General features: G+C 47.3%; 1 protein-coding gene across 1 annotated transcript; it reads left to right on the top strand.

Moving 5' to 3' along the window:
- The first annotated feature begins 171 nt into the window (after positions 1 to 171).
- Positions 172 to 24,922, top strand: MEGF9 (multiple EGF like domains 9). The gene is made up of 6 exons (XM_063316161.1): positions 172 to 860; positions 17,704 to 17,902; positions 21,491 to 21,630; positions 22,019 to 22,162; positions 22,891 to 23,163; positions 23,417 to 24,922. Exons 1-6 carry the CDS (start codon positions 347 to 349, stop codon positions 23,860 to 23,862), a joined length of 1,716 nt encoding a protein of 571 aa, XP_063172231.1. The 5' UTR covers positions 172 to 346; the 3' UTR covers positions 23,863 to 24,922.
- The last annotated feature ends 650 nt before the right edge of the window (positions 24,923 to 25,572 follow it).

Raw genomic sequence — 25,572 nt, 5'->3', positions numbered from 1 at the left:
CGTCCGTTCCCTTTCACTCCTTCTTTTCGCCTGCTTCTTTCTCTCGCTTTTCTTGCGCTGCCTGGGCGGGGGGCGGCCGCTCGCCCTCATTGTTGTTCTGGGCTCCGAGCGGGCGGGGGAGGAGGAGGAGGAGGAGGAGGAGGAGGAGGAGGAGGCGCGCTTCTCCTGTCCATGGAGGAAAAGATGCGATGGTGCCCCCCGCTCGCCTTCTGCCTGGAAGCCGGTTCCCTGCTCGCGGCAGCCCGCGCCTAAGCCAGCCGGAGGGACGCGCCTCCCACCAGCACCAGCAGCCCCCGCCGCGGCGAGGCTCGCGGGCTCCCCGGCTGGCTAGGCGGCCGGTGGATGGATGGCTGGATGGACGGGCGGCGGCCGAGCCATGATGCCCGGGGAACCCTCCCGGCGGCGGCTGCCGCTGCCGCCGCTGCTGCTGCTGCTCTGGCTGGGCTCGGCGGGCGCCCTGCAGCCCCGGAACGCCACCGCCGGCTCCGAGCAGGGGGCCCGCGCCTCCCCCGCGCCTACGGCCGCTCCCGCCTGGCCCCGGCGAGGCGAGGGCAGCGGCGAGAACGACCTGGCAGCCTGGGCGCCCAACGCCACGCGCCCGCCCCCGGATGAGCCGCGGGCCGCCCCCGCGCTGCCGGGGGCGCGGGGCACCGGGAGCGGACCCGGCCCGGCCGTCACCCTCACCCTCACCCGGCCGCCTCCGGCCCCTTCCTCGCCGCCGCCCTCTCCGGCCACCGCCGCCACCGCCTCGCCTGCCCCGCAGGAGGCGACCCCCGGCGCCAGCTACGGCCCCCCGACCGCTGGCCCTCCCTCGCCGGCGGAGGAGGAGGAGGAGGACGCGCCGGTCCACAGCGGAGCAGGTGAGCTGAGGCGAGAGCTACGCCGGCGCGCCGGTTGGGGATGGGGGCAGCCAGGTTGTGTGAGCGAAGTGTCAAGGCGATCCGGCTGCCCAGTCGCCGTAAGGGGTGGGTGGGCTGTAAGCTGAAGGCGTGTGGGTGGGTGTGGGTGGGTGTGTGGCAGGATTGTGCCACGCTTGGTCCGCCTCGGCTGCTTCCCCCATCCTCCGCGGCCGACGTGAGCTATGGGAGAATGGCAACGGCAGGCCGGCACGTCTGGAGGAATTCTGGATGGGGAGGCCGGAGGCTGCCTCTCTGGCCGACTCTGCTCGCGAAGGGCCCTTTTGTATTTGGGGGGGGGAACTCGGGTGGGGAAAAGCACTCCCTGGAGAATGAGGCCAGCAAGAGGCTTTGACGTGCTAGCTTTCTGCATGCAGCGCTGCAGGTTGGGAAACGCCTGGCTTAGCCCAGCTCCGACCTTTGTGTGGAGAAAGACTTTGCACGTTGGTTCGCTGGGCCAGGCTTCCAAGGCCAGGGACTTCTTCTTCGTTTGGGGCATCTGCTTGGAAAAGGGGAGCTCTGCTGCATTCCCCAGTTGTGTCCTCCAGATGTGTCCAGCTCCAAATCGCACCATCCCCAGTGGAGCTGTGGCCCAACATAACTGAAGGGCGCCAGGTTGGAGAAATACTGGTTTGGAGGCTTGAGTGTGGAAAGGTCATGGAGACATATTTCATCTGGTGGGGCTGCATTTCCACATGCATGGAGTTATTGTCTTTTCTTCCATTAAGGAACCGTGGGGTACAACACTGTTGATGCCTGGCAGCTTCAATAGCCGTGGACACTTGGACTTGTAGTCCAATATAAGTGGATAGCCAGACTTGCTTCCCATATGCCCAGAATCATCTTGAAAACTTTCAAGGGGGAGCAAGGGGGATGAAGAATTGCTCACCCTTGGGGTTATAACTTCAGGAGCTACCCCAACATCTCTGAAGGATGGCAAAGATTGGACCGAAAGGCAGGCCAGATGGAAACATTTGAGTTGGCCTCTTAGCTTGGCACACACAAGGTTGAGCCATCCAGTGTGTTGCTCTTTTCAACATCTGCATCAGTACAATTAATGTATCCATTTGCATTTCTCCTGTAATTGTTCTTAATTACTGTAGCTTGGTTTATTTGGGGTTGAACCTGAAGGAAACAAGATGATGGGAAGGTGAGATCATCTTCCCTTTGGCCCAGAAGGATCTTCTAGGTGAGCTAGACTTCCTGCTTCCATAATTGCCAACTAGCACCACCCTTGCAGGCAGGGAATTATGGGAGCTGAGGTTCAACACAACCAGGCTAGGGTAATTAGGGGGTGCAGATCTTGTTATGCCTTTTGGTTGCCGTTTGACAGCTCCGTTTAGGAAGCCATTCAGAAGCAGGGCCCATCAAAAAAGAAAAACAGAAAGCAGAAGTGAAACTGAAGATAGTTTTCTGAGTGATGGATTTTGTATAGGATACTGCGGTGACCCATCTTGTCTGTCCTGTCACATTTGGCCTCATCTTCCAGTGCATTCTTTTTCATCTTAAGTCACTTCCCTTCCTTTTGCAATTCTGGTTTCTTTCTGACACCGGCACAGCTCATAGCTGGTTCGATAAGATTATTATTACTCAGGACTGGTGATTATTTATGAGGTATGAAGAAGAATCACCACCCAGCAGAAGGCTCTTACAATGGCCTGGGCCATTAGATAAACACACACCTTCAGACAGGACTGTAAGATTTTACCCAACTTTCATCTGATGCCTTAAGCAATTAAAAGTGGTTGGCTAAAGTGTTTCCTTCAGGTTTTGTCCTGTGAGTGGCAGATGGAAAATTTAGGCGGGGTACCCTCTTTCCTCTCTCCTACAAGAGAGAACCCTTTTGCTAAGTCACGGCAACTGTGATGGATGCCATCTGAAAGTATACTTTCCCCCCTTTAGAACCAGGGTTTTATTAGTGGCCCAATTGAAGAGGGCTCCTTCTATGAAAATGACATTCTTAATCACCTGCTTCCTGTGGACCGGATGGCAGATTGGGAGTGAAGGAATGGCTCCCTCCCCCTTTCATCGTGCTAAGTCATAGTGTTTTAACTCTGGTTTGTTGTATAAGCCACAGTTGGTGGTTCTGCACATGACACATTATGCCTCAGAGAACTGTTTATAGAAGTGGGTGGTTTTTGTTTCTGTTTTTTTAATGCTTTCTCTTGCCATCACTTCTGTTTATGATAAATGAACGTTCTTAAGGAAACCTCAACCCCAAGGATGCATTTAAAGCTCAGGACAGCTGTTTGATCTTCTGGGACCTTAGAAAATAATAAATGTGAGTGATGCTGAACTTGATGGCAGTGAGCATTTTTGCTGACAGCAGGTGGGAGCTCAGACGTTTTTAAGAATGAAAGATGTTCTCATTGCTCTCTTATATTAATTTGAAATTCACTTGGATGTGGCAGCCACAGGCTTTTCCACCCCTAGTATCTATCTTCTTCTTCCTTTTCAATAATGGCTTCATAATTAGTCTTATTACAAAATGAATCAAATGTGGTTAATTCGTTTTTAAGCAGATCCTCTGTATTTTGTGATTGTTAGATCCAGGCTTACGTGTGACTTAATTTTGAAGATTTTTGTGCACCTAACCTACCAAACATGGCCAAGTGTTGGCTTTCTTTGTTTCCCTGTTTTCCTTCTGCAACACGACATGCAGCCGTTGCATTTTAAGAGAAGCATCACATTCTGCAGGTGCACATCTGGAATTCACATTGGACCAGTTGCTCTTTGTTCTGACTTCCCTCCTTTGTATTAATTTGGCACTGAGACAAAGGCAATCGTATTTTTATCTATCTCACCTGTTGTACTGGCTTCTGGAAACACAACTGACCCTTTTTTAATGTGGCTCTAATGTCACTGACTCTGACTTGTTGGTCAGTCTTGCAAAGCCTCTATGATGCTTTCTCTCCTAGGATATTGACCATTTCTGACCCTTGATTTCAGATTTATTCTCCCACTCCTAAATACTTCCCTGTCCATATTTATTTATTTATTTGTTTGTTTCCCACTCATATTTCTACACCGCCCATCTTGCAAGCGACTCTGGGCGGTATGCAATTCATATATCTGCTCCTGTAACTTTGAAACCTCTCTTAAGAATGAAACTGACTCAATCAGAGACCAGGGCTTCTCCCTGGTTTCAAGTAAGGCTTTTTAAAAAAAATAGTTATAGCGGTCAAATGTCTTCCTTTCCTCATTAGTTGGTTATTACTGGGGTAGACTTTTTGGATTGGAACTTACTGATGTGTCCCGTCCCCCCCAATTCTTTGGAATGCCAGCTTTTCTTGCTTAAACATTTGGCTGTTTTGAGAAGCTGATGCTTTTGCATTCTTCAGTCCTACCTTTACTTCTTTGTTTTCCGCGTTTTTTTTTTTAAGTTTATGCTGCTTCTGCTTCAGGCAGGTTAGACATGCTGTTTCTCTGACTGTTCCCTCACACAGAACCCTCCACCCCCACGGAATCATATGGAATTGTGGTTTGTGCAGCTAAAACCACAGTTGATCTCCATCTTTCGCTTTCGTTGTGATCTGAACGCACGGCAAAGATGCATTCGAAGGAGAAGGGGAAATTGAAATTGAAATTGGATTGAGTCAACATCCAACCGGCCTTGGACTATTTAATTTTGTAGGAAAGGGATCCTGTTGAGCTCCTTCTCCCTTGCAAATGCTGTACACCCCATGCCTGATAATACCTCCTCTGTACACACAGCTCAGGGGCTGCTAACATTTGAGCTACGCGAAGATGTTGGGAACAGAAAACCAGACGCAGATGAGGCTGTTGAGAAAGTAGGCGAGGGGCTATTTAATTAATGCCATAAATCAGCCCCGGCGTATGGAGGAAGAATCTGGCCGACATACAAGATGCCATACGGATGGAGGAGTGTCTTACTTTTGATTAGAAACCTAGGAAACGGCAGGTTATATATAGGCCTTGAGCCAGATTGTGGTAGGCGTCCCTCAAAGAGGAGAACGAGAAGGCTTCCAGCTCATCTGAAGGCCTCTCTGATCAAGAGGATGAGCAATAGCTGGCTGTCTGCTTCACAACTGTTGTGGTGGGGGGCCCGGAGAAGGTTTCATGGATGTCCTCACAAAATTGCTGCCATGTCTCAGAAAGTGACTGGTGGGGTTTGTACTAGCCTGGTTTAACTGGTGCTTCACCTCTTGGCTCCTTACAGCGGAGGTCCCAAGGGGCTAATCACCAATGCAATTGGGAGGGAATGGCCATGATTCTTCCCCAGGCATTTAATTCAGTTTCTTCTTCATGCAAGGTGGGGCCATCACACCTGGTGTGATGTATCAACAACCTAGAGGCCTCTCTAAGAATTCTGAGAACACCATGCTGTCTAATCTCAGCCTGCATACACATGAGGGCTGAAATCTTCTCTCCCCCATATTGCTGCCCAAAACTCCATGCAATGTCTGTGTAGTCAGTCACGCATGATTTGAGGGAATCTTGAAAATGTACAGATACAAGTTTGCAGTTTTTTTTTTAATGGAGTGATTTCTCACTGGGGGCAATATAAAGGGGGGAAAAATGGTGCACACTCTCTGGCAAGGCCAGTGGTTCAGCCACCAGCAGCCCATTGGAGTCCCCTTGAATTTATTTGTGAAGTGTAACCCCTGAAGGAACTAAATTTCCGCATTTTTGGCATGCATATAGGTATGCACGGACACACACATACACTTTTGCAGGGTGCTGGTTTGCGACACCGTTTTTCTTCATCTGGATTTCTAAGAGAAAGGATTCTGAAATGTGAGATGCCATGCCAGATGCATCGGGACGTTGGCTGACTCGTTTTGTGGTGATGGATGATGCCAGCAGCCAGGATCATTTGATAGCATCAGCCTTTTATTTTATCTTATTGATCTTATTCATTTACAGGATTTATAGCTTCCTTTCATTGGGAGCATCCTCACCGTGGCTCACAGCCATGAAACACTAAATGCACAATGGTAAAAACAGCAGTAAATTACATAATAGGGGAAAAAAGGACACAAAGAGGAACTAGAAATCTTAGAATTTGGGGAAATAGTTCAGGGTGTGACAGACTAAACCACCTTGTGCCTAAATGACACAGAGAAAAGTGCATATATTTAGAGGGGAAGCAGGACAAGGAATCTGTGGAGATGCTCAGCAGCTTATCACTGGCAAGTGTGTCCCTTGCTTTGGCTGGTATGAGATAGCCCAAGCGTACAGTAGAAATAGCCTCCCCCAGATCTTCTGCCACTTTCTTACTTAAGAAGATTCCTTGTCAAAGTTCCTGCCGCTCTTTGAAGTTTAGAAATGCTAATTACAATGATTAATGCCCATCTGTGCTTGATGCTGGTTAACTCTACTTTGACTCCTTGCCAAGGAGGACATGATCAGCTTGCTGAAGCTCTGGATGCCTGAGGAGGCTTCTTGGAAACCTCATGAATCTTGTTCTGACTCTTCACCGATTTGAGTAGTTTCATTTCTGAAGTGGAAGGAAGGTGCTGAGAATCTCCCCTAGTGCCCTTCTTTCTTTCAGAAGCCCAAATTCTGACAGTGTTGTACCTGTGTTAGAGCTTGTGATTTCCACCGGTTGCCCGTGTCACCTTCTCCATGGCTGATGAATAATCTGCTAAGCAATCCTCAAGGCCACTCTAGAAGTGATGGCACTGAAATGCTTTGGGTGTGGTCCTTTGTCAATGCTCCATATTTCTTGTAGTCTCTGCTATAGAGCCCATGATGTGGAGTCACCTGGAAGTTGCTGAGAAATTTGCCTTCTCTTTGGTGGCATCCACTCCCTGGAATGCTCTATCCCTTGGTATTTCAGAGGTGCCAACTCTGACGTGTTTAGTGCCTATAAAAAGGCTTCATCAAGACTTTGACAGGACACATTTAGGTTCTCTCTGTTGCCCTCTAGCCAATATTTTTGAGTGAATCATCTCTCAGAAGATATGCCAAGAGTCCTCTTTAGTTGTACAAGGAATGCAATCTTGTTGACTTATATAATATAGTAGGTGTTGTTTAGGAACGCCCAAGCCTATCTTCAGAATCTCTTGTTCATAATTCATACCTTTTCTTATACAGCAGGCCCGTGCATGCTTACTTCAAGGTGAGCCCTTTTTAATTCAGTGAGAATGCCATGGATAGCCAAGGAAACAAACCAATGGATCATCAAACAAATCAGTCCAGAGTCCTGACTCAAGGCACAAATGTCCAGCCTCCCATTATCATCGTCTGGACACATTACGCAAAGGCCTGGAGAAGTCTATAGTGCTGGGAAAATATATTGTGAAGGTTTGACAGAGCTCGGAGAAGCCCTGTGGATGCTTTTTCCAACCTGGCCTCTTCCAGATGTGTTGGGATGGCAGTTTACAGAACCCCAGATGAGATGACATTGGGAACAAGATTGCCGCCATTTTCCCCCTTGGGTGGGTCCACCTATGGTTAAGAAGAAACGATTCATCCCGGGACTGTTGGAGCTGTCAGTTGTTGATATGAGGACCATCTCTGCATTACAAAGGCAGAGGGGATTGAGAGGCTCCTGAACAGTTGGGTCCGGTCCTACATGGCTGCCACTTCCTCTCAGGTGTTTTCCAAGCTCAGGGAAGCTTTGTAAACATTTTCCAGGCAAGTGCAAGGAACCCAAGTGGTCTTGGTGTGAGAGATTCCTTTTTACTGAAACCACGAGCTGATGGGCTCTTACAAATCGACAGCCTCTTTCATGGAAGCAGCTGGCTGCCTCTTACAACACAGGGCTGAATGCAGCTGCACCGAAGCGTCTTACAAAGGTCACCGGGGGAAAGGAACGCACCCTTGCAATAAGCAACCTGCGCTGCTAAGAGCAAAATGCACTCAGGCTGTCAGTGTGTTTGCACGAGTCATTGTTTGCAGACGGGCCCACATGACGTTAGTGGGAAGTCATGCCAGCCACGCTTTTTTTTAATCATCTCCCTCCCCACCCCCTTAGGTAGAGAATGCCACTGTTCGGGTTGGGCACCACGTGCACCAACAAGCCAAGCTTTTCTCTGACCCTCAAGGGAGCAAATTTCTCAATGGGAGGGTTGTGGAAGAGGCCGGCTTGCACGGTTCGGTCCTGCCGTGACCTGTGCCGAAATATGTGTTTGCTTACCATGCTGTTCCCTACAAGAATAGTCCTCTTGTCCAAATTGTTCTGCCTGTCAGTTAAGGCCTTCTGGGGAGATTCTACTTGACTGGCCAACAGCAAATGAGAAGAATCTCCTCTCTCTAATTTTCACAGTTGCACAGAAAAGAGAAAAAGAGAACCCTGCAACACTTGTGTGGGATCAGGCTAAAGGCCTTCAGCATCTCCTCCGCATTCTGATTCTGTAGTAGAATGTGGTGCCTCTTGGGAGACTCACAAGCAAGACAACAGATTTTTCTGTTCCCCAGCAACCTGCTTTGGTTCCAAGAAGTCACAACGAGCTTGCTTGTTTAGTCACTGATTTATTTGATTTATGTGGCTGCCCAACTCACGAATAGTGATTCAGGCCAGCTAACGTAGGGTTAGAAATGTCAAAACATAACAACAACAAAGACACGCCATGATATAACACAACGGGGGCCGAACCACGAACATATTCCAATCTAAAAACCATTACAAGACGGGCACATCCAACCCTTTGGTCTAATGGAGATAACCCAGATTTTAAGACCTAATGAAAGGCCAACAGGGTCAAGATGATACGAATTTTGGGGTCATGGGTATGCTGTTCCCAAGGGCAATTGAAGTGACAGAGAAGGGCCCAAACTGTAGTTGATAATTATAGGTATGCCTGCCAGAAATGTCTCTAATTGCCTTTTAAAGCTATTGGGGCACTTCCATTGTAATGCCGTACCCAACATTGCTCTCAGGTTCCCTGAAAGCCTATCGTGTTCTCAAGGTATCCCAGAATGTCGTTCCTTCTGGAGGTGCTATGGAATAAGTGGAAGACACCAGACTTCACTTAGGAGAATGTTACCAAGATTTCTCTGTTTTCAGGGAGAGGAGGATTCAAAGGTGTTTTTCCTACCAAATGGTTAAAGAATATGCAGAATATTTTTCCCCTGTACAATTCTGATACCCACAGGTTGCCAAACATCCTATCTCAGTTGCCGTTGGCACCCTAGAAGAGAATTCATTGGACGCTGGCGATGAAAGGACGAATTTGTATGTCGGAATAAGATGGGGGAAAGGGAACTTCCAGATGGCAGTTGGCTGCAAGGGTACATCTCAACTGCAAGTTTCAAAATGCCCTTCCTCATTTGATCACTTCTGCAAACATCGGAAGCCTGTTGCTGTGAGTTGGAAAATCCTTGGCAAGGAGTCCTTGGCTCATTCCTTTAATCTGAGAGTCATTAAAATAGGTTTATCCTTCTGGGTTGTCCAGAAGGGAGGCAAAGATCCTACCTGTAAACTGCTCTCTGTAGATGTGGTGCAAGTGCCAGGCAGAAATGTTTCTTGAGAAGGCATTCCAGAAGGCGATGCTGTTGATCCTATATGCTATGTATGTCCTAATTATTTTTAAGTGAGGAATCGGATTCGTTGCCCAATGAACCACAGGGCTTTGTGAAATCCTAAGGTTTACAAAAAAGCTTTAGAGTGCGCTGAGGGAGAGAAGCTCTCACCACCGTGGGTGGAATTGTGTAGCTGGGAACAGGCGCTCAGTACAGGCCCTCTGACTTCAGCAGGTACATTCCTATCTGTGGAGGCATCAGAATGAAAAAACAAAACAAAGCAAGGGAGATTCAGGAAATGCAAAACACCTTTCGCAATGGGTGACCCATGTTAGATCACCCTCCCCCGGACCTGAATCTTCAGAATTCTCAGTGATGGCCCTGCTGGTGGGTTATGGCAGGCTACCTTAGATGTGCAGACAGAAACAATGGTTTATTTTAGTTACTGTAATTGGGGTTATCAAGCCTCACGTGGTGCAGAGTGGTAGGCGGCAGTATTGCAGTCGAAACTCTCCCCACAACCCGAGTTCGATCCCAGGGGAAGCTGGATTCTCTCTCGGGCAGCCGGCTCAGGTCGACCCATCCTTCCATCCTTCCAAGGTCGGTAAAATGAGCACCCGGCTTGCTGGGGAAGGTGGCGACTGGGGAAGGCAATGGCAAACCACCCCGCTCTATAGTCTGCCAAGAAAATGTCGCAAAAGCGGCGTCCCCCCAAAGGGTCAGACTTGACTTGGTGCTGGCACAGGGGACCTTTCAGCTTTTTGCAATTGGGGTTAGGGTGTCAAGGCAAGGCCCTGAGGTGGTTTGCTCCTTCCTAGACTTATTCCAGCCCCTTTTTCTGCCCAAGAAAGTTTTAGGGTATCTTCTTTATGAATACCGTGGAGGCTTTTAAAATATACCCTTGAATGCTGCTTCAACGTTATCTGTCCAGTTTGGCTGACCTCTGCCTGCTTGACCGGTTAATCTTCCTTAACCAGTTATTACCCCACCCCTCTCATTTTAAACTCTACAGCATCCAGCCTTGTTTCTGCTGCCTGCCTAATGTTAACCGATAACTTTATTGTGCGTGTTTTGATTGTGATTTACGAAAAACAAGTAAGGCTGTGTGAATGATACATGCTTGATTGACTTGCTTTTTAGCAGTGTGATCTCTGCTGAATTTTGCTGTTGCTGTTCCAGCCTTTTTTTTTTTTTTTCAAAAAAAGCTCATTTGTATGTCCCCCTCCCTCTGGAGTTAATTTCACATACCACACAACTTCTCGTTGTTGTTGTCGGATGCAGAATGGCTTTCTTACAATGCTTGATGAGGGTGTATATATCTGCCAACTGAAGAACAGCACACGCCCCACCCAACACAGTGACCCTTGGACCAGGGCTGATTAGCACAATTAAGTCACAGCCTAGAGTACCTTTTTACAATCTTGGACGGAGAATCCAAGAAAATCAGGTCACAAAGCAGAGCTTGGTGCTGATCATGAAATCCAAGCCAAACTCTATAGCTTCTTCCAATTTGAACTAAATCACGTCTTCATGTCTCCATTTTTTCGTCCCTTTCAACGCAACTAAATCAACAGGAGTCAGGTGGCATATACATTTAAAATTATTATTATTATTATTATTATTATTATTATTATTATTGACACACATGGGTTTTTCATCCTTACAGATAATACGAAACTGATTTCAGTTATGCATATAGAGAGTAAATTAGCAAGGGTTTTTTTTTTTTGGTATCCTATTTTGCTAGAACAAGATTTTGCTACAGCCTTTACACGCAGCAATGGCTTTCTCAATTAATTGAAACAGACACTTCTGGATTCTTGGGGCCACTGAAATGAACCGCCTTGACTTCTCACGCATACGGTTGTCTTTTAAGGCAGGCCACATTAGAACGAGCAGCTTTCATAATCAATAGTTAATGATTTAGGATGTTCTCTCTGGCTCCAATGGTTCTGTTTTGAAACATACTGTCTTGGGAGCTTTGAGTATCCTGGCCTCTCCCAAAACAACATTTTCTTGTCTGTTATGGGTGACCTTGTTTGTTCTCTATCAGTCTTCATATACGCCAGTCATCCCCAAGCCGTGTTTTTCAGATGTCTTGGACTACAACTCCCATTACTTCAAGCCAGAATGGCTGGTTGGCCTGAACTATTTCTGTAAATAATAGGACTGTGCAGCTCTTTGGATCTGAGGAATCCCTTCGCTGCAGCTCTTTAAAGCAGCTGCATCTTCTCTGGGATCATGAAAGGTACAAATTCCAAGCTATAGATGGTGGCTGCAGAAGTGCTGTTGGTTCTGCCACAGACATTTTTGCACCAGTGAACGGATTAACACAGGAAGGGGGAATAAGGAATGGAAAAGTTCCCTGCTGAAACAGAATTTCAGCCCAAGGCTGCTCCAGGCTTAAGCCAATGTCTGTTTGCACGCCAGGCTCTGGTTTAGACCAAGAATGCTAGAAGATAAACTGTGAATGTGTGGAGAAGAAGACCACTTCCTGACCATTCACTTGACCAAATTGTTTTTTTCCCCCGATAGCCAGATGTCTCTGTGTATTCTGAACCCAAAGCTTTCCTTGTTTCAGCTGGACCTTGATGCCAATGCCTTTTCCTCCACCCGACTTGGTTCCTATGTAAATGTAAAAAAAAAGCTTATGTATGTATGTATGTATGTATGTATTTATTTATCAAATTTCATCACCACCCATCTCCCCCCAAAGAGGGACTTGCATGATATACAACATGAGTTATTTTTTTCCCATGGTTACTGGATGAATGGCCTCTCATAAATTATATGGGGGCAAAGATGAGGCATGTCCTGCCCACCCCCCGATGTAAAATTAAACATCTCAGCTACTTCTAATGGAAATCTGAAGGTAAATGTATCGGTGTGCTTCTTCAGTGCCTTGGAAAAAAACAAAACAGTTTAGGTCTGGGCCACTGGGGAGACCTAGTGTCTATAAATAGGAAAAAAGGGCTCTAGGGAAGAAGCAGGAGATATTAGAACAAAGGGGAAAGAAAGTGGAACAAGCCAACAGGTCTGTTCAGGAACTTTTGTTCACCAAGTTGTGAAAACAGAACTGTTTTTCTTTCCTGGAGCCTTTTGTTGAAAGGTTAAAGTGAAAACGCTTGATAAACGGATAAACCCAATCCCACGCCCCTTTAATCTCAGAGTTTTGGAAAGACATCCAAGGGTGGCAAGAATTAAGGAAGAGGGAAGTGCTATAAAGAAGGGTTGTTTGGCCTGCATTGGCTTCCGTGGTGTATAGAACCCATGCGATTTAGGAGTCTCCCGTTTCCTTTCCCTGCATTAGAATTGCCGCTTTACCACTTTTCCAACTGGATTTCTTTTCTTAACCTATGATCTGACCACGTGCTCAGTTGTGATCCTCTTCTTCGCCTGGTTGATGAAAAGGATGAGCAGAGAAAAACTGCCCTTGCTGGTGGAGGATGGGGAGGCAGTTGTTGGCCAGCAGATCTGAAAGGCTCTGGGGTTGAGAATGTTGGTATAGAACTGTCCGCTGTTCCTGGATATAAGGAACATCCTGGTTGGTTGTATACATTGCTGGACATATAGCTTTTTTAGTTTTATATTGGCACTGCCTGGCGGGAGTTTTCCCAGCCAAACACCTATTGGCTCTACCACTAAGCTATTGCTTTTGTTCCTGGTTACTGAAATTAGTGCATTGTAAATTTATTTATTCATTCATTCATTCATTCATTCATTCATTCATTCATTCATTCATTCACATTTTTAACACCACCCATCTCCCCCCACAAGGAGGGACTCCTTTGTGCTAAGGACAAAAATCCTTAGCGACTAGCAGAACATCCATTGATTTTCATGACCAAAGGGAAGCAGGGAGTGGGCCCAACGTTTTGCAAAAATGGCCTTTTTCCTGGTCTTGCAGATGGCTGAGTGGAGTTCAGTGTGCAAATGTTGAACGCAGAAGTTCATTTGGTTGCCTTCGGTGGGATCACAATGTCTTGCGCCTCAAGGTTCTGTGCTGTGCTGGAATCACTGGTGGAGTCCAGCAGATGCATCCGAGCATCGTAAGATGAGAGAGAATCAAGTCTTTGAGACACAATGTAGCCCATTGTATTTCCTGAGAGGGGATGTGGCAGCTGATCCTTAATGGAGAGCTGGTGTGATACAGATTAGAGCAATGGGCTTCAGCAGGTTTTGGCCTGTTCCACCCAGTTCTTCAGTTTTCCCCTGAAGACTAGGATTGTGTGTGTGTGTGTGTGTGTGTGTGAGATCCAACCCTCCCAAGCTTTGAAGCTTGTTAGATGACCTTGAGCCTTTGCCACCTCTCGGCCTGACTTCTTCCCAAGGCTAGTATGAGAATGAAATGAGGACTCCTGTGTATCACTCTGGACTTCTTGGAAGAAGCTGAGATTTCCTGGGAACAGAGGCCAAAGATGGACATTCTTCTGACTGCAAACATTAGCTTTGGACTTCAGGGGAGGAGGGAAGAGTGAAGCCTCATTCCCTGCTCCTTCTGAAGAAGGATCCACCCTACAGTTTGGATGACAGAAGGCTTGGCACTTTGATGGCAGGGATATAGTTAACCCCCATGCATTTCACTGGATCCTGTAATTGCCAGGAGCCGTTGTTTGTGGGTACACAAAGCTAGAAAATGCCAATCATTTCCCAGGGAGGAGCATCTCTGGTCAATCTGAACCTGTCTGTAGCAGCTGCCACCATTCAAGCCTCCTTTTACGGGTGGAACAGAGAAGAAACCGGGAATCATTTAAAGCAATGTCTTTGATAAGAAAATCCACAAGAGGAAGGACTTAGATTTTCTATCAGTTGGTAACTTCCGTCTGCAAAGGCTGTCAATGCATTTTTGTGTTATCTTTCTTGAAGGGCAAGTTGGCTACCCCAGGTAGTAGCTGAATGTTGCCACTCAAGGCTCACAACTGCAAATAATGAGGTGTGTGTGTGTGTGTGTGTGGTCTGATCTGAAGTATGTTCTCTGGGCATTCCCCCCTCGCCCTTGTCTCTCGCCTTAGGAGGCCTTGATTTCCTAGAAGTTTATGACTGCTTGACAGCCAAACACATTCTGACATTTGTAAATTCCCTTTGGTGTCAGTCTGATTTGTGTGCTTTCGCCCCCACAACCTTTCAGCACTTGCCTTTTCCAGAGGCTTTTTTGCGCCAAGAATGGGGGGGGGGGGACATGATAGTAAAAATGAACTCCTTAGGAAAAAAAAAAAAGGTAGCCGCACAGTTCTGGGAAGATAACTGAGCCTGTCATGGCCACTTACATCTCAGGCAGGAGAAGAGGACCAAAGGAAGAGCAGGATGGAAGGATGACCTCAAGCTTCATAAATTGGGCTCTCTTAATGCTCTTGTCCAATGCCCCAGGGAAGAGGCAGGTTTTTGATGCCTTGTGAAAGGTCAGCAGTCCTTTGTTCCAGAAGGCGTGCCACTCAATGGTCCCCCAAATTTGCCTTGCCTTGGCAGACACTTTTGAGTGCCAGTGCAGAACTGTATTTCACCTTGTGGAGGCGATGCTGTTTGTGTCCTTTAGATGAAGCAATGAAGGATTCCCCTTATTGAGGTGTTTTGCTTAGCTGTTGTGTCCTCTGACACTTCTAGTGACTGGAAGAGGCTTCTGGAGATGTCCACCTGGGACTTCTGGAGAGGCCATCAGAATGATGTGAAGCATCACGGCAGCTTTGCAGGCGTGCTTCACCCGAAGCATCTCCAACCGGTCGGGGACTCCAGACCAACTTTATATGGAAGTGCTGGCTTGTAGATATGCATGAATCTTTGTTAAAAGGGAACCACAGCCTTGTGGGGTTGTGTTTCCTTTGAAGTTAGCAAGGACCTAGGAGGGGCGAAGGAGACACACTGTCCCTGGACCTTGCCTCCACTCTCAGCCAGCAGCCAGGCTTGGCTCACTGTGCAAAACAATGCTGGCAGAGCTGTTCTGGCACAGGCATCCATCCAAGGAGAGGACAGCGTTGCAGAAAGGGAAGCAAGCGATGATGCTGCTGTTGGTAGACCACAGACTGACATTGAGGGAGCAGTGCTGTGGGCATAATTAGAGGATAGATGCCCACCAAACCACCGTCTGTGGCTTTCCAAAAGTCCGTGTTAATCAGCGAGAGGGCTGCACTGTGGAGAGGGCATCAAAAATTTTGTTTGGCATCATGTGGTGAGCCAGACTTGCATAACTAGCTTTTCTGGTCCTTGGGTTTGCTTAGGGATTCACAACTGATGAACAAAACAGATTTGACAGGGACGTCCTGGATTAGTTGGCTAGTTGGAAAAAATATATATTAAATGACGGAGAAGCCTGGTGGATGGGTTGTGGAAAGATTTCAGCTGAAAGGACATAGGAAGAAGCAATCCTGGCAAATAGGTTTTTAGGTGGACCTTTAAGGTGGATTCCTTTCCGTCTCCCCAAAAGTCAGAATAGGGCATCTCAGCTTACCAGGAGAACCGTATTCTCACAGTTTCAAAGTAAGGTTAATCTTGTCCCCAGAAGTGCTAGTTCTTTGATATAATCTAGTTCAGCCTCAAGCAGGAGGAAAATCTTGAAGATCATCCCCGTTTCCGCTTCCTTCAAGGTCGCTTCATTTATATCACCCCAGATTTTTCCCCCCTCGATCTATTCCACCTCTTTCCTCCCTACTGTTCTACCTCTGACTCTTTCTAGCCATCGGGTCCCACATCTTCTAGTATCTGTCCCCTGCTTGTCTTTCCCAATAGCTGCTACCACAGGACTTGGCTCGAGGTTTTCATCCCAGTCAAGAAGACGATTGGCTTCTCATTTTCTTAAATAAGTTGAGGGCAAGCAGACTGCTTGGCTCACTAAGTATCATCCCGTGGAGTTGCCCCACCAACCTGTGGCAAAAGCATTAGTGTCTCTGCTCATCATACAACATGGTAATGCACGGCCAAGGCTGGTTTAAGCTGCTTGCATTTCCGTATGCTGCTCAGAACTTTTCAAAGATGAGCAGGAAAAAGTATTGTATTAGGTTTACAAAGACCTGGAAATCCAGACTGGGATTTCACCTGCTGGGATCAATTCCTGGCCACCACACTTTTCCTACAGCAGAGAAGTTGAACATTGGAAAGTGTCTTCATTGAGCAACAAGGCTGCTCAACAACACAGCCATGTTCTCCAGGCAAAAAAACATATAGGGCAGCGGTAGATAAGAGAATCCCTATTTCATCTCCTTTCTCCAGACAAGAAATATAATCCTTCTAGAGCGCCAGTTGGTTTGAGTAAGCTAGCATCAGACCTTCCTTGTTTTGAAAGCTTGGTTTAATAGCCAAAGCATTTCAGAATCACTGCAATGGTGGAACTGGTTGGTTATGACCAACAGGATGGCTTTTTCAGTGCAGAGATGATGGCGATGGACACTGGAAACCCTGGGGCAGAAGAGCAGATCCTGTTCCCTTGGAAGAGAAGCCCTTGGATGAGTCTCTTAGGATGCAGGGAGTTCCCTTGCTGGTGCCATCCTGTTAACTTAGTCATGTGCCCCTCCCAGGGAGGGTAGGCAGCAGAGAAAAAAGCATAGTCTCATCAGACAGGTGGTGCTCTGCTTACAATAAGGGTGTCCTTATACGTAAGAACATTCCAAGACAACTGGGTGGAACAAGAGAGTCCCTTCTTGAAAAATCTTGGTTTCAGGGTTCCGGGGATAGGCAAAGCATTTGCTTCTCAGAGTTGTACCTGGGCTTCCCCAGCTGGGTCTCTTTTCTTGATGGACGTCCAGTGCTTCGTTTTGAGTTTTTGCTGATCACGCGCATCTTTGTCCCTAGGCAAAACAATGGGGTTTGGAGCTGATGGCAGGGCGCTTTTTGAGCAGGCATGCCAGGGGATGAATTTTTGAATCTATCCTTCTTCTGCACGGGCCGGGCCCCCCAGGCTGAGTTTTGCTGGCGCTCCTGGATATACTGGGCAGGCCCATTCTGGACAGTAAGGAAGGAATTCGGCACTACGTTGCCTCTGAGTATGTTCCCTTCTTGTAGAATTGTGGGGTATTTTTAGGAAGGGCCGTTTAATTTTCCCCCCTTTTATTTTCCCCCCAGCTTTCCCCGATATTAGGGAAATACTTCTGCAGGCCCAGAAACATTTCCCTCATCCAAACCGGTTGGGTGGTTCGGAGTTGGACGCTTCAAGTCAACTCGCTAATTTGGTGCAGACCTCCAAGTTGGAGATTTGATCGAACCGCCGTTCTTCAAATTCGCGTTCTGATCTGAGCCTTTCGACGCTGTCCAAATTTATGTCTGAGGCAGCGTGTGTTGCCTGCAATTACTTGATGGAAGGGAGGGGGAAGGAAATACGATCCCCCTTTTTACTATCCGCCCGTAATTAATTCCAGGTTTCCTTTTCTTTTGCTTTTAACTTCTCTTGCAGACGTCTTCTGTAATTGCAGCTCTGTTGGAAGCACAAGCCTGAGTGAGTGCAACGCAACGGGTCACTGTCAGTGCCACCCAGGTTACACGGGCCCCTCCTGTGACAGATGCGGAGACGGCTATTACCTCAGTCTACCCCACAGACGTTGCCTGCCTTGTGACTGTGACCCCGAGGACTCGGTCTCTTCGTCCTGCGACAAGTAAGGAGCGTGCCTTTAAATGCTTGCTGTGTTCCTTGTCCTTCGCTCGCCAGGGCTGTTGGGAATTGTAGTTCTGGGAAATGTGACCTGTCAGCTTGCTTGCTCTTGCCATCCAAGCATTTGGCAGGGCCCCAAATGCAGCACCGACCCACAGGTTGCCCAGTTTTGTGGCTGAGAATTGGACAAATGCAACCCCATCAGGCATGAATGGAGACCACTTGCCCATTTTGTTTTTAGGGGTGTCCTTTTGGTGACACTCCCCCCTCCCTGCTTCCCCAGTCTTGGCCAGTATGCAATAATACAGTGGTCGATGGATTTTTGTTCTCCGTTTGCAAAACTCCACTCAAACCCTGCAAGCTGCATAGGCATTTCTGGATGGCCAGGCTGTTGGTCCAGGAAGCCTGATGGGGCCTGCGATGCATCCAGAATGGAAGGGATGGTCTTGTGAAGGCGTTGCGATGGGGGCCAGATGTGCTTGGCACTTTGACATTTCGCCCAGTGCCTCTTTGGAGTTCTTGAAGGTTTTGGCCCCTGCTGGAGATTTCATGCAGACAGATCCCATTTGCAAGCATGGAGTGAGGAATGTGGCATGCACAATGCGCCAGTGTTTGGGGGGAAGAAAGCTCTCATTTTCCTCCTCCACTTCCCACCACAGAGGGGGCTTTGCTGGCATTGCGTAATGGAGACGGTGGTTACCAAGATGCTGGAATGGGGTGGGGGGTGGGGGGTGGCGCTGTGCAGTGGCGACTTCCTCAGAACACAGAAGCCGTTATTAAATTCAGAGTTTCAAGATGGGCCTGGGAGAAACAATATGAAATTGAAACATTTTGCTAACGGGCATTTCTGCCTCTTGATTTCCCCATCTCCTAATGTCTAGATTAATTGAGCTGAAAATCAACATATAGGTTATGATGTCTTCACTCGAGCTCGGTTGAAAGGTTGGCGGATATGGATGGTGATGGCTCCCCATGGAACCATCTTGTATGGTTGTTTCTCTGCGGTCTCGTTGAACCCTTTTGTAAGGCTGATGGAAGGAAAGTTAAAAAAAAAAAAGGGACTGTTTCAGGCATTAAATCCTATTGAATGGATTTTTTTTTTAAAAAAATGTGCTGCTTCAGTATAGGACATTGCTGTCTTTGTCCAACACATGCAAGGACTAAGGTGGGGTGAAAATGTGCATCGCACAGAAGGAGGGCATCACACTTCTCATGGCCCAAAGGCAAAACAGGAGCAAAACCCCCTAAAAATGAAAAATTAAGGGAATGAGAGAAAATGAATTTACTTTTATGTTCTGCCGGTCTCTGAGCCACCGTTCCATGATTAATTGACCACGGTTTACTCAATTAACCCAATTCTTTGGGTCTGTACACCACAGTGAGCCATAAGCTAATCCCATAGGCTGGTTTTCACTCTGCACTTGGCTGAAATGTGACAGGCTGAGGCTCATTTGTGGTTCATTGTGTTGTGTGAGCAGAGCTGTTTCGTTGACAGAGTCAGTCCCTCCATTTTTACACACAGTTTCTTTCTACCAAGGTGAAAAAAAATAGAGCCCGCATCAGATCGAGAACGAGTGTTACTGCTGACTTGGTTTTTCAGAATATCCAAGGCAGGCCAATGCCAGGTCAATGAATACAGAATAATCTAGGTGGTGCTTTGCTTCCAGCATTTTGTAATAGGGAGGGACACAGGGGGAGGGTTGGACAATGGGCTTGGGCTGTGAAAGGAGAGAATTTCATTGGGGTGATAATAAATGGTGCCATCAATAAATGCGTGTCCCAGTTGCCATTCAAGTCTTTGCTGCCTTGTTGTTTTCTGCTTTCGTTCAGAAAACAGAGTATCGGCAGCCGCTGGGAAGCACCATTATTCCCTTTGTGAAGAATATTTTGTGTCCCAGTTCGGCTGGACTTCAACACAAAGGGCTCCTGCTCTCCAGAATTGTTCCAGTCCTCAGCTGGTCTTTGGCCTTGTGCTCTGGGTGGCTCTCTTTCCACCCTCCTGTTTTGCTGGTTGGACTTGATTTTGGCTTCTCCCCTAGTTGCTGGCTCGCTTCGGAGTGACGCCTGTGGCTTAGGTTACCATTGTGAGGCGTTTGCTAGGGGCCATGTCAAAAAGGCGCCAGTGACCGTCTCTCAGGCTCCTGTCTCTATGACCTGTTTGTCTGATGACTCCAAAGAAGTGTGAGGTGAGATCTGTCCAATGGAAGAGTAGAAGCCACCATCAGAACTGTCCCCAAGACCTGGAAGGGAAGGGGTGATGGGCCCTTAGCTGTCCATGTACCCGCATGCCATCTCTCCTGCTTCGACCAAAAATGTGTCTGCAAGTAAGGCATGCCATTTCCTCTTATTCTGGCAGGATGGTACCTCTGACCTTCTCTTGCAGTTCATTCATGCTTTGGATTTAGAGCATCTCGATGCCTGTTCTCCTACCTGCCTAGAACTTGAACCCCGTAGGCTGCATCACACCCAACGTGGGAACTTGTCCTAGATCTCATCACCTGTACAGGTCGTGTGGCCAGCAGGGATGCCCTCACCTGGCAGCAGCAGCTCTCTGGATATCTCTGCAGTTTTTTAGACCAGAGGCCGGAGGAGAAGGCTTGAAGTCTCCCGAAAGAGAAAGGGAGCCTGTAATCTTGCAGAAAAGGGGCACGTACCACAGAAAGAAGAACGTTCGGAGGGCTTTGGGGTCTCAAATTGAAATAGCTTAGTCATCAAGGGACAAAATTGTCAGCCCTCCCTCCCTCCCTCCCTTTTCTCATATCTGTCCTGTTCCCCAATTCTCCTTTCCTTCTCTGTGGCCTTATACCCTCCCTCCCTTCCTAAAGGGATATAATCATTTTTGGACAGCCCTATGTGTATATGATCTGAGCTTGTTTAAATTGTTGAGCTTTTGCTGCGGCGGTGGTGGTGGGGGGGGGGGAGAAGCATTAATTGAGAAGCTTTTGAGATATGGGAGCTGTGAAAGAGGATTTTGTAATACGCTTCATTCTATAGAGGCATTGAGCAGAGGCAAAGTGAGGATTTCTCTCTCTGATGAAAGATCTCATTCTCGCGCGGGCCTGGCCCATGGCTTCAAGCCATCTGTATTGAATTGAACATCCTGCCAGACCGGCATTAAATTCGAACTTTCAGGCACCCAAATTCCCTTTAAAATGCTTAATAACTTCCTTCCCTGCTCTGTGTCAACTGAGAAGTTAAGAATTTGGAAGCACAGAAAGCCAGAGGGGGCCTCCTACGGATGGAAGATTTTGGAAGTCTGATTTCTAGCAGGATGCCCGTATCACGTTAAGCCAAAGCTTGCCCTCCCTTCCCTTCAGCTTGTGGAATAAACTATAGTTTAGTCTACAAGCTGTACTCTGCTAAACAATTAATGTTGGGGCTTCTTTAGAGCATTTCTCTCCCTCTTTTTTTTAAGGAAGCCCTTAACCCCAGAGAAATAGTGGGATATAAACACCAGTCTGAATTCTTTATCTTTGAGGCCACAAGTCTAATCCTAACCCTAACCCAAATTCAATTTATCGAAATAATGTTGCTTTGGAAGGAGCCTCCGCAATGCCTCCTGCGTGAGCCGTCATTCTGTGTTTCCAAACAGCCTTGGAAGATGTGAGTGCAAAGCCGGAGCCACGGGGATTAAATGTGCCCAGTGCCGGGAAGGGTCCTACAAGTTCAACGGGACCACCTGCCAGCCCTGTCAGTGCAATAATCATTCTCTGCAGTGTGATCCTTTGACAGGTAAAATGGGGATGCCATGGAGGGGTGTCCATGTGGGGAAGGGCTACCCAGGAGCAACGACTACAGGGCAAAATCTGAGTGTGCTGGCCCAGATCATAGAGGAGGAGAGGGGCCTGGTGGGAAGCAGGACCATCCTTCCTTTGGTCACTGGACGTCTATCTCACCATCCTCTGACAGAACCTAAGGCAGCTTAGATTGCCCAGGTCACCTGACCAGGAGCTTAACTTGAGGAAGCATGCTGCTTTGTGCATCTTCGACTCACTAACCCAAACCCAAGTTCAGAGATGCGCAGTTTGATCTCAAACTTGTCCACACGAAGCGTTGCTTCTTCTCCGTTCTGCTTCACCGTTTCTGCCTTGTTTGTTTGTTTGTTTGTTTTTGCATACAGGCACTTGCCTCAACTGTCAAGGCAACACAGAAGGCACTTACTGTGAGAAATGCAAAGGGCAATTTTATCGAAACAACTCCCAGCTGCAGGAGTGCCTCCGCTGCCCATGCTCCACTGCATCTTCCAGCGGGAGCTGTCAAATAAGTAAGGCGGTTTTCTTGAAAGGCTGAAGAGCAGTGGGGTGCTATCACTCTCCTATCCAGTTGGCATCTGGTGAGAGTTGTGCTGGCGGTGACGGGCTTTGGGTCTGATCTAGTCTGAGCTTATAGAAACTAGGAAGACGCAGCTACTCTCTGGTTATTGATCAACCCAGGATGGGGAAGTGGCAGGTAAAGTTCTGTAGGCAAGTTAGTCCTTGCTCAACAGAGTAGTTGAAGCGGCTCGTTGGGTCTGCGACTCCCTCTGCTGGCCACTTGCTTTGGTTGCGCTGACCGATAGCAGGGTTCACCCTTGATGGAGAAATGTCTCCCTCTTCTGGCCAGCCAGCTCAGCTGTGTGGGGAATGATCACCCCCAACTGGGCTGCTGAGACCCTGCAGAACCAGCTAGTTTCTGCCCAGATGCCTCCTGAGGACCAATCTCTTGTCTGTTATCTCAAGATCTGCATTTAACTGGAGGTACATGCATGCACATCAAAGCATCAAGTACATATACAGATATGGCCTTGGACTTTTCAGTTGACTTCTCCTTCTCCTTCTCCCCCATTCCACATTCCTCCTTCTCCTTCTCACTGCACCTTCCCAACTGGTAACACTAGAACTTAGATATTCTGCTTGGTTGACCATGGAATTCAGCAGGAGGTGCTGGAGACATGCAGCATTCATGTAGCAAATGTTGGCGATTGAACTAACTAATATCGTCTTCCCCAATCAGAGCCCGGTCAGCAGACACCAACCTGTGACAAGTGCCGACCTGGCTATATTGGCCCTCTCTGTAACCAATGTGACGATGGCTACTTTAGCTCTGATAGCGTCTGCATCAAATGCCAATGCAACGGGAATGTTGACCCAGCCCGTTCACCAAGAGTCTGCAGGGCAGATACAGGGGAATGCATCGGCTGTCTGTATCACACAGCAGGGTTTCATTGTGGGGAATGTCGAGAAGGATACGTCACACTTGTGGAAGGAGGGAACTGCACCAAGGAAGGTATGTATTTTCTCCAGTTGGACTCACACGTTCTAGTCGTGTGCTTAACTCACCACTTGGTTCGATGGGTTGAATAAGCTACAGTGGTTTGATTCCAAACAACAATGGCTTAGACCAAGCAATACTTTAATGTGATTTGTGAACCTGGTCACTGAACGCGAATTGATACCCTTACACTGAAGAGCTGAATTTAGTGTTGAGTTACCTGCATAGTCTAATAACATTTAACTCTGCTATGTTTTTTAAAATATAGAGTATACGCCAACCCCAAGGCTCATCCCTTCAGCTCCAAACATTAATGTGTCCACCACTTCACCCACGGTGGCCTTCAACAGCACGTTGGCACAGACAACAGTAGAGACGGCTTTCCCAGGCACGCCCTCTGACAACAGCACGTCGCCTTTCGCTGATGTCTCATGGGCCCAGTTCAACATCATCATTCTCACAGTGATCATTATCCTGATTGTCCTGCTGATGGGCTTTGTAGGGGCAGTCTATATGTACCGTGAGTATCAAAACCGGAAGCTGAATGCTCCCTTTTGGACCATTGAACTTAAGGAGGACAACATTAGTTTCAGCAGCTACCACGACAGCATCCCCAACGCAGACATCTCTGGCTTGTTAGAAGATGATGGAAATGAGGTGGCGCCCAACGGCCAGTTGACACTGGCAACTCCCATGCACAACTACAAAGCGTGACCAATCCAGGGAGGAACTGACTGCAAGCTTTCTGACTTGAACAAATCAGTGCAGGGCCCTTTGGGGGAATACTGGACGATTCCTGTGTTTCAGGAATAAGGTACTAGATACTTTTCCTGCGTTCGCCTAGCTTCGTGTCAATTGTCCAGGAAGATGAGCATCAGGCAATGACAGTAACAGAGGCGAGTCAAGTAAAATTGTGGGTTGGATTCAGCTCACCATTTCTGATGCCACAGTGGATATCCACTTGTATTTTTTTAAAAAAAGCAGCCGCTTTGAATATATATTTTTGTATGGAACAATGGAGAAGTAACTAAGAAATCATCTCATTGCTACTCAGAAAACCTAGGCTGACACTGGAACTGAATTTTTAAGCTCACGTTGGAGAAGCGATCGGCGATGTAGGACAGAGTGGTAAAAATGGATCTCTGGTTTTGGAAAAGAAGGATAAACCGTGTTTCTTGTTCTGAGTTCTGCTTTTTAAAACGATTTGTGGATTGGCTGGAGATACAGACTGACGGCTACCAAAGTTTTTCGTAACTCCTTCTTGTTCCTCTCTTTATTTTTGAGAAAGCTTTCCTCCTTTTGGTGAACGCTTCCTCCCAAGCTGGTGACGATATTTAAAACTTAGAAATGGCTTTTTATTTTCCTACCTTTCTTGAACCTAGATTCATTCCCCTATAGGGAACGCAAGAGATGTTTTAAGGTATCTTTCAGGAGCCTCCTATCCAGTGCAGAAATGGTATGTATATATACAGAATGTAAACAGAGATTCATTAGCACTGTGTTTGGAGCTCTTTGTACAAAGTATCAGGTGTCGAATTTTAACTGCTGAGATTTTTATCTGTACAGGGGTTCATGGCACTGTAAAAACAAGGCCAAACCAAGCCAAACTCAAACTAAAAAATGGGTGGGTGGGTGGGGGGAAGCAACTATTGTATTAAAGTGCTGTAAATTCAGAGGGCGATATCTGGAGCTGGGTCTCCAGCAAAAAAAAAAGAAAAAAAAAGTGTGTTGCTAATTTCCCCTCTTCTAACAATACACACCGTTCGCATCTTAAGTTTTTCCTGCTTGTTATTTCAAGTATTTACAGGTTTTCTTGCCCCCTAACAAATCCTTCCCAAGATTTTGTGATTTTTATTTTTGGCAAGTATATGGGATACTGGGACAGATTTGGTTCATAGGACTATTCCCCGGAACACAAAGATGGTCTCGGAAATGGGAGGGGAATATAGATTTCTCCAGGACTAATTATAGAATCTGGATTAAATTTGGAACCCCGCCCTCTTGCCAACTCTATCTCTTATTTGGGAGTAGGAACGTCTTGGTTGCATAAAAACCCACTAATCAAACAAAACACCTTGAAATAGGAATAATAACAATAACAACAACAACAACAACAACAACAACAATAATAATAATAATAAATGATAAGCCAGGAGGGGGGCATCCCGCTTTCCGCTATCATTTCAGATACTGATATTGATCACTGCACTTGTCATCTGCCGTTTTCTGGGTGGTAACCTAGAGCTGGCTTGGATTTCTAGCAGTTCCTTGCTTTAAAAAAAATGAGGGCATCCTCCTCTTTCAAATATTCCTTGTTCCACGTAGGCAGGACATACGCATTACACCTTCCTGGCCTGAAGTTCTAGACCAGGATGTCCTTATGATGATGGTTAGAACGTCTGTAGAACATGGTCTAGAAGAAGT

Source organism: Candoia aspera, chromosome 16, assembly GCF_035149785.1.
Source record: "Candoia aspera isolate rCanAsp1 chromosome 16, rCanAsp1.hap2, whole genome shotgun sequence".
In the NCBI taxonomy this organism is placed as follows: domain Eukaryota; kingdom Metazoa; phylum Chordata; class Lepidosauria; order Squamata; family Boidae; genus Candoia; species Candoia aspera.
Note: the sequence above shows the minus strand (reverse complement) of the source record. Positions and strands in the feature narration are given on the sequence as shown.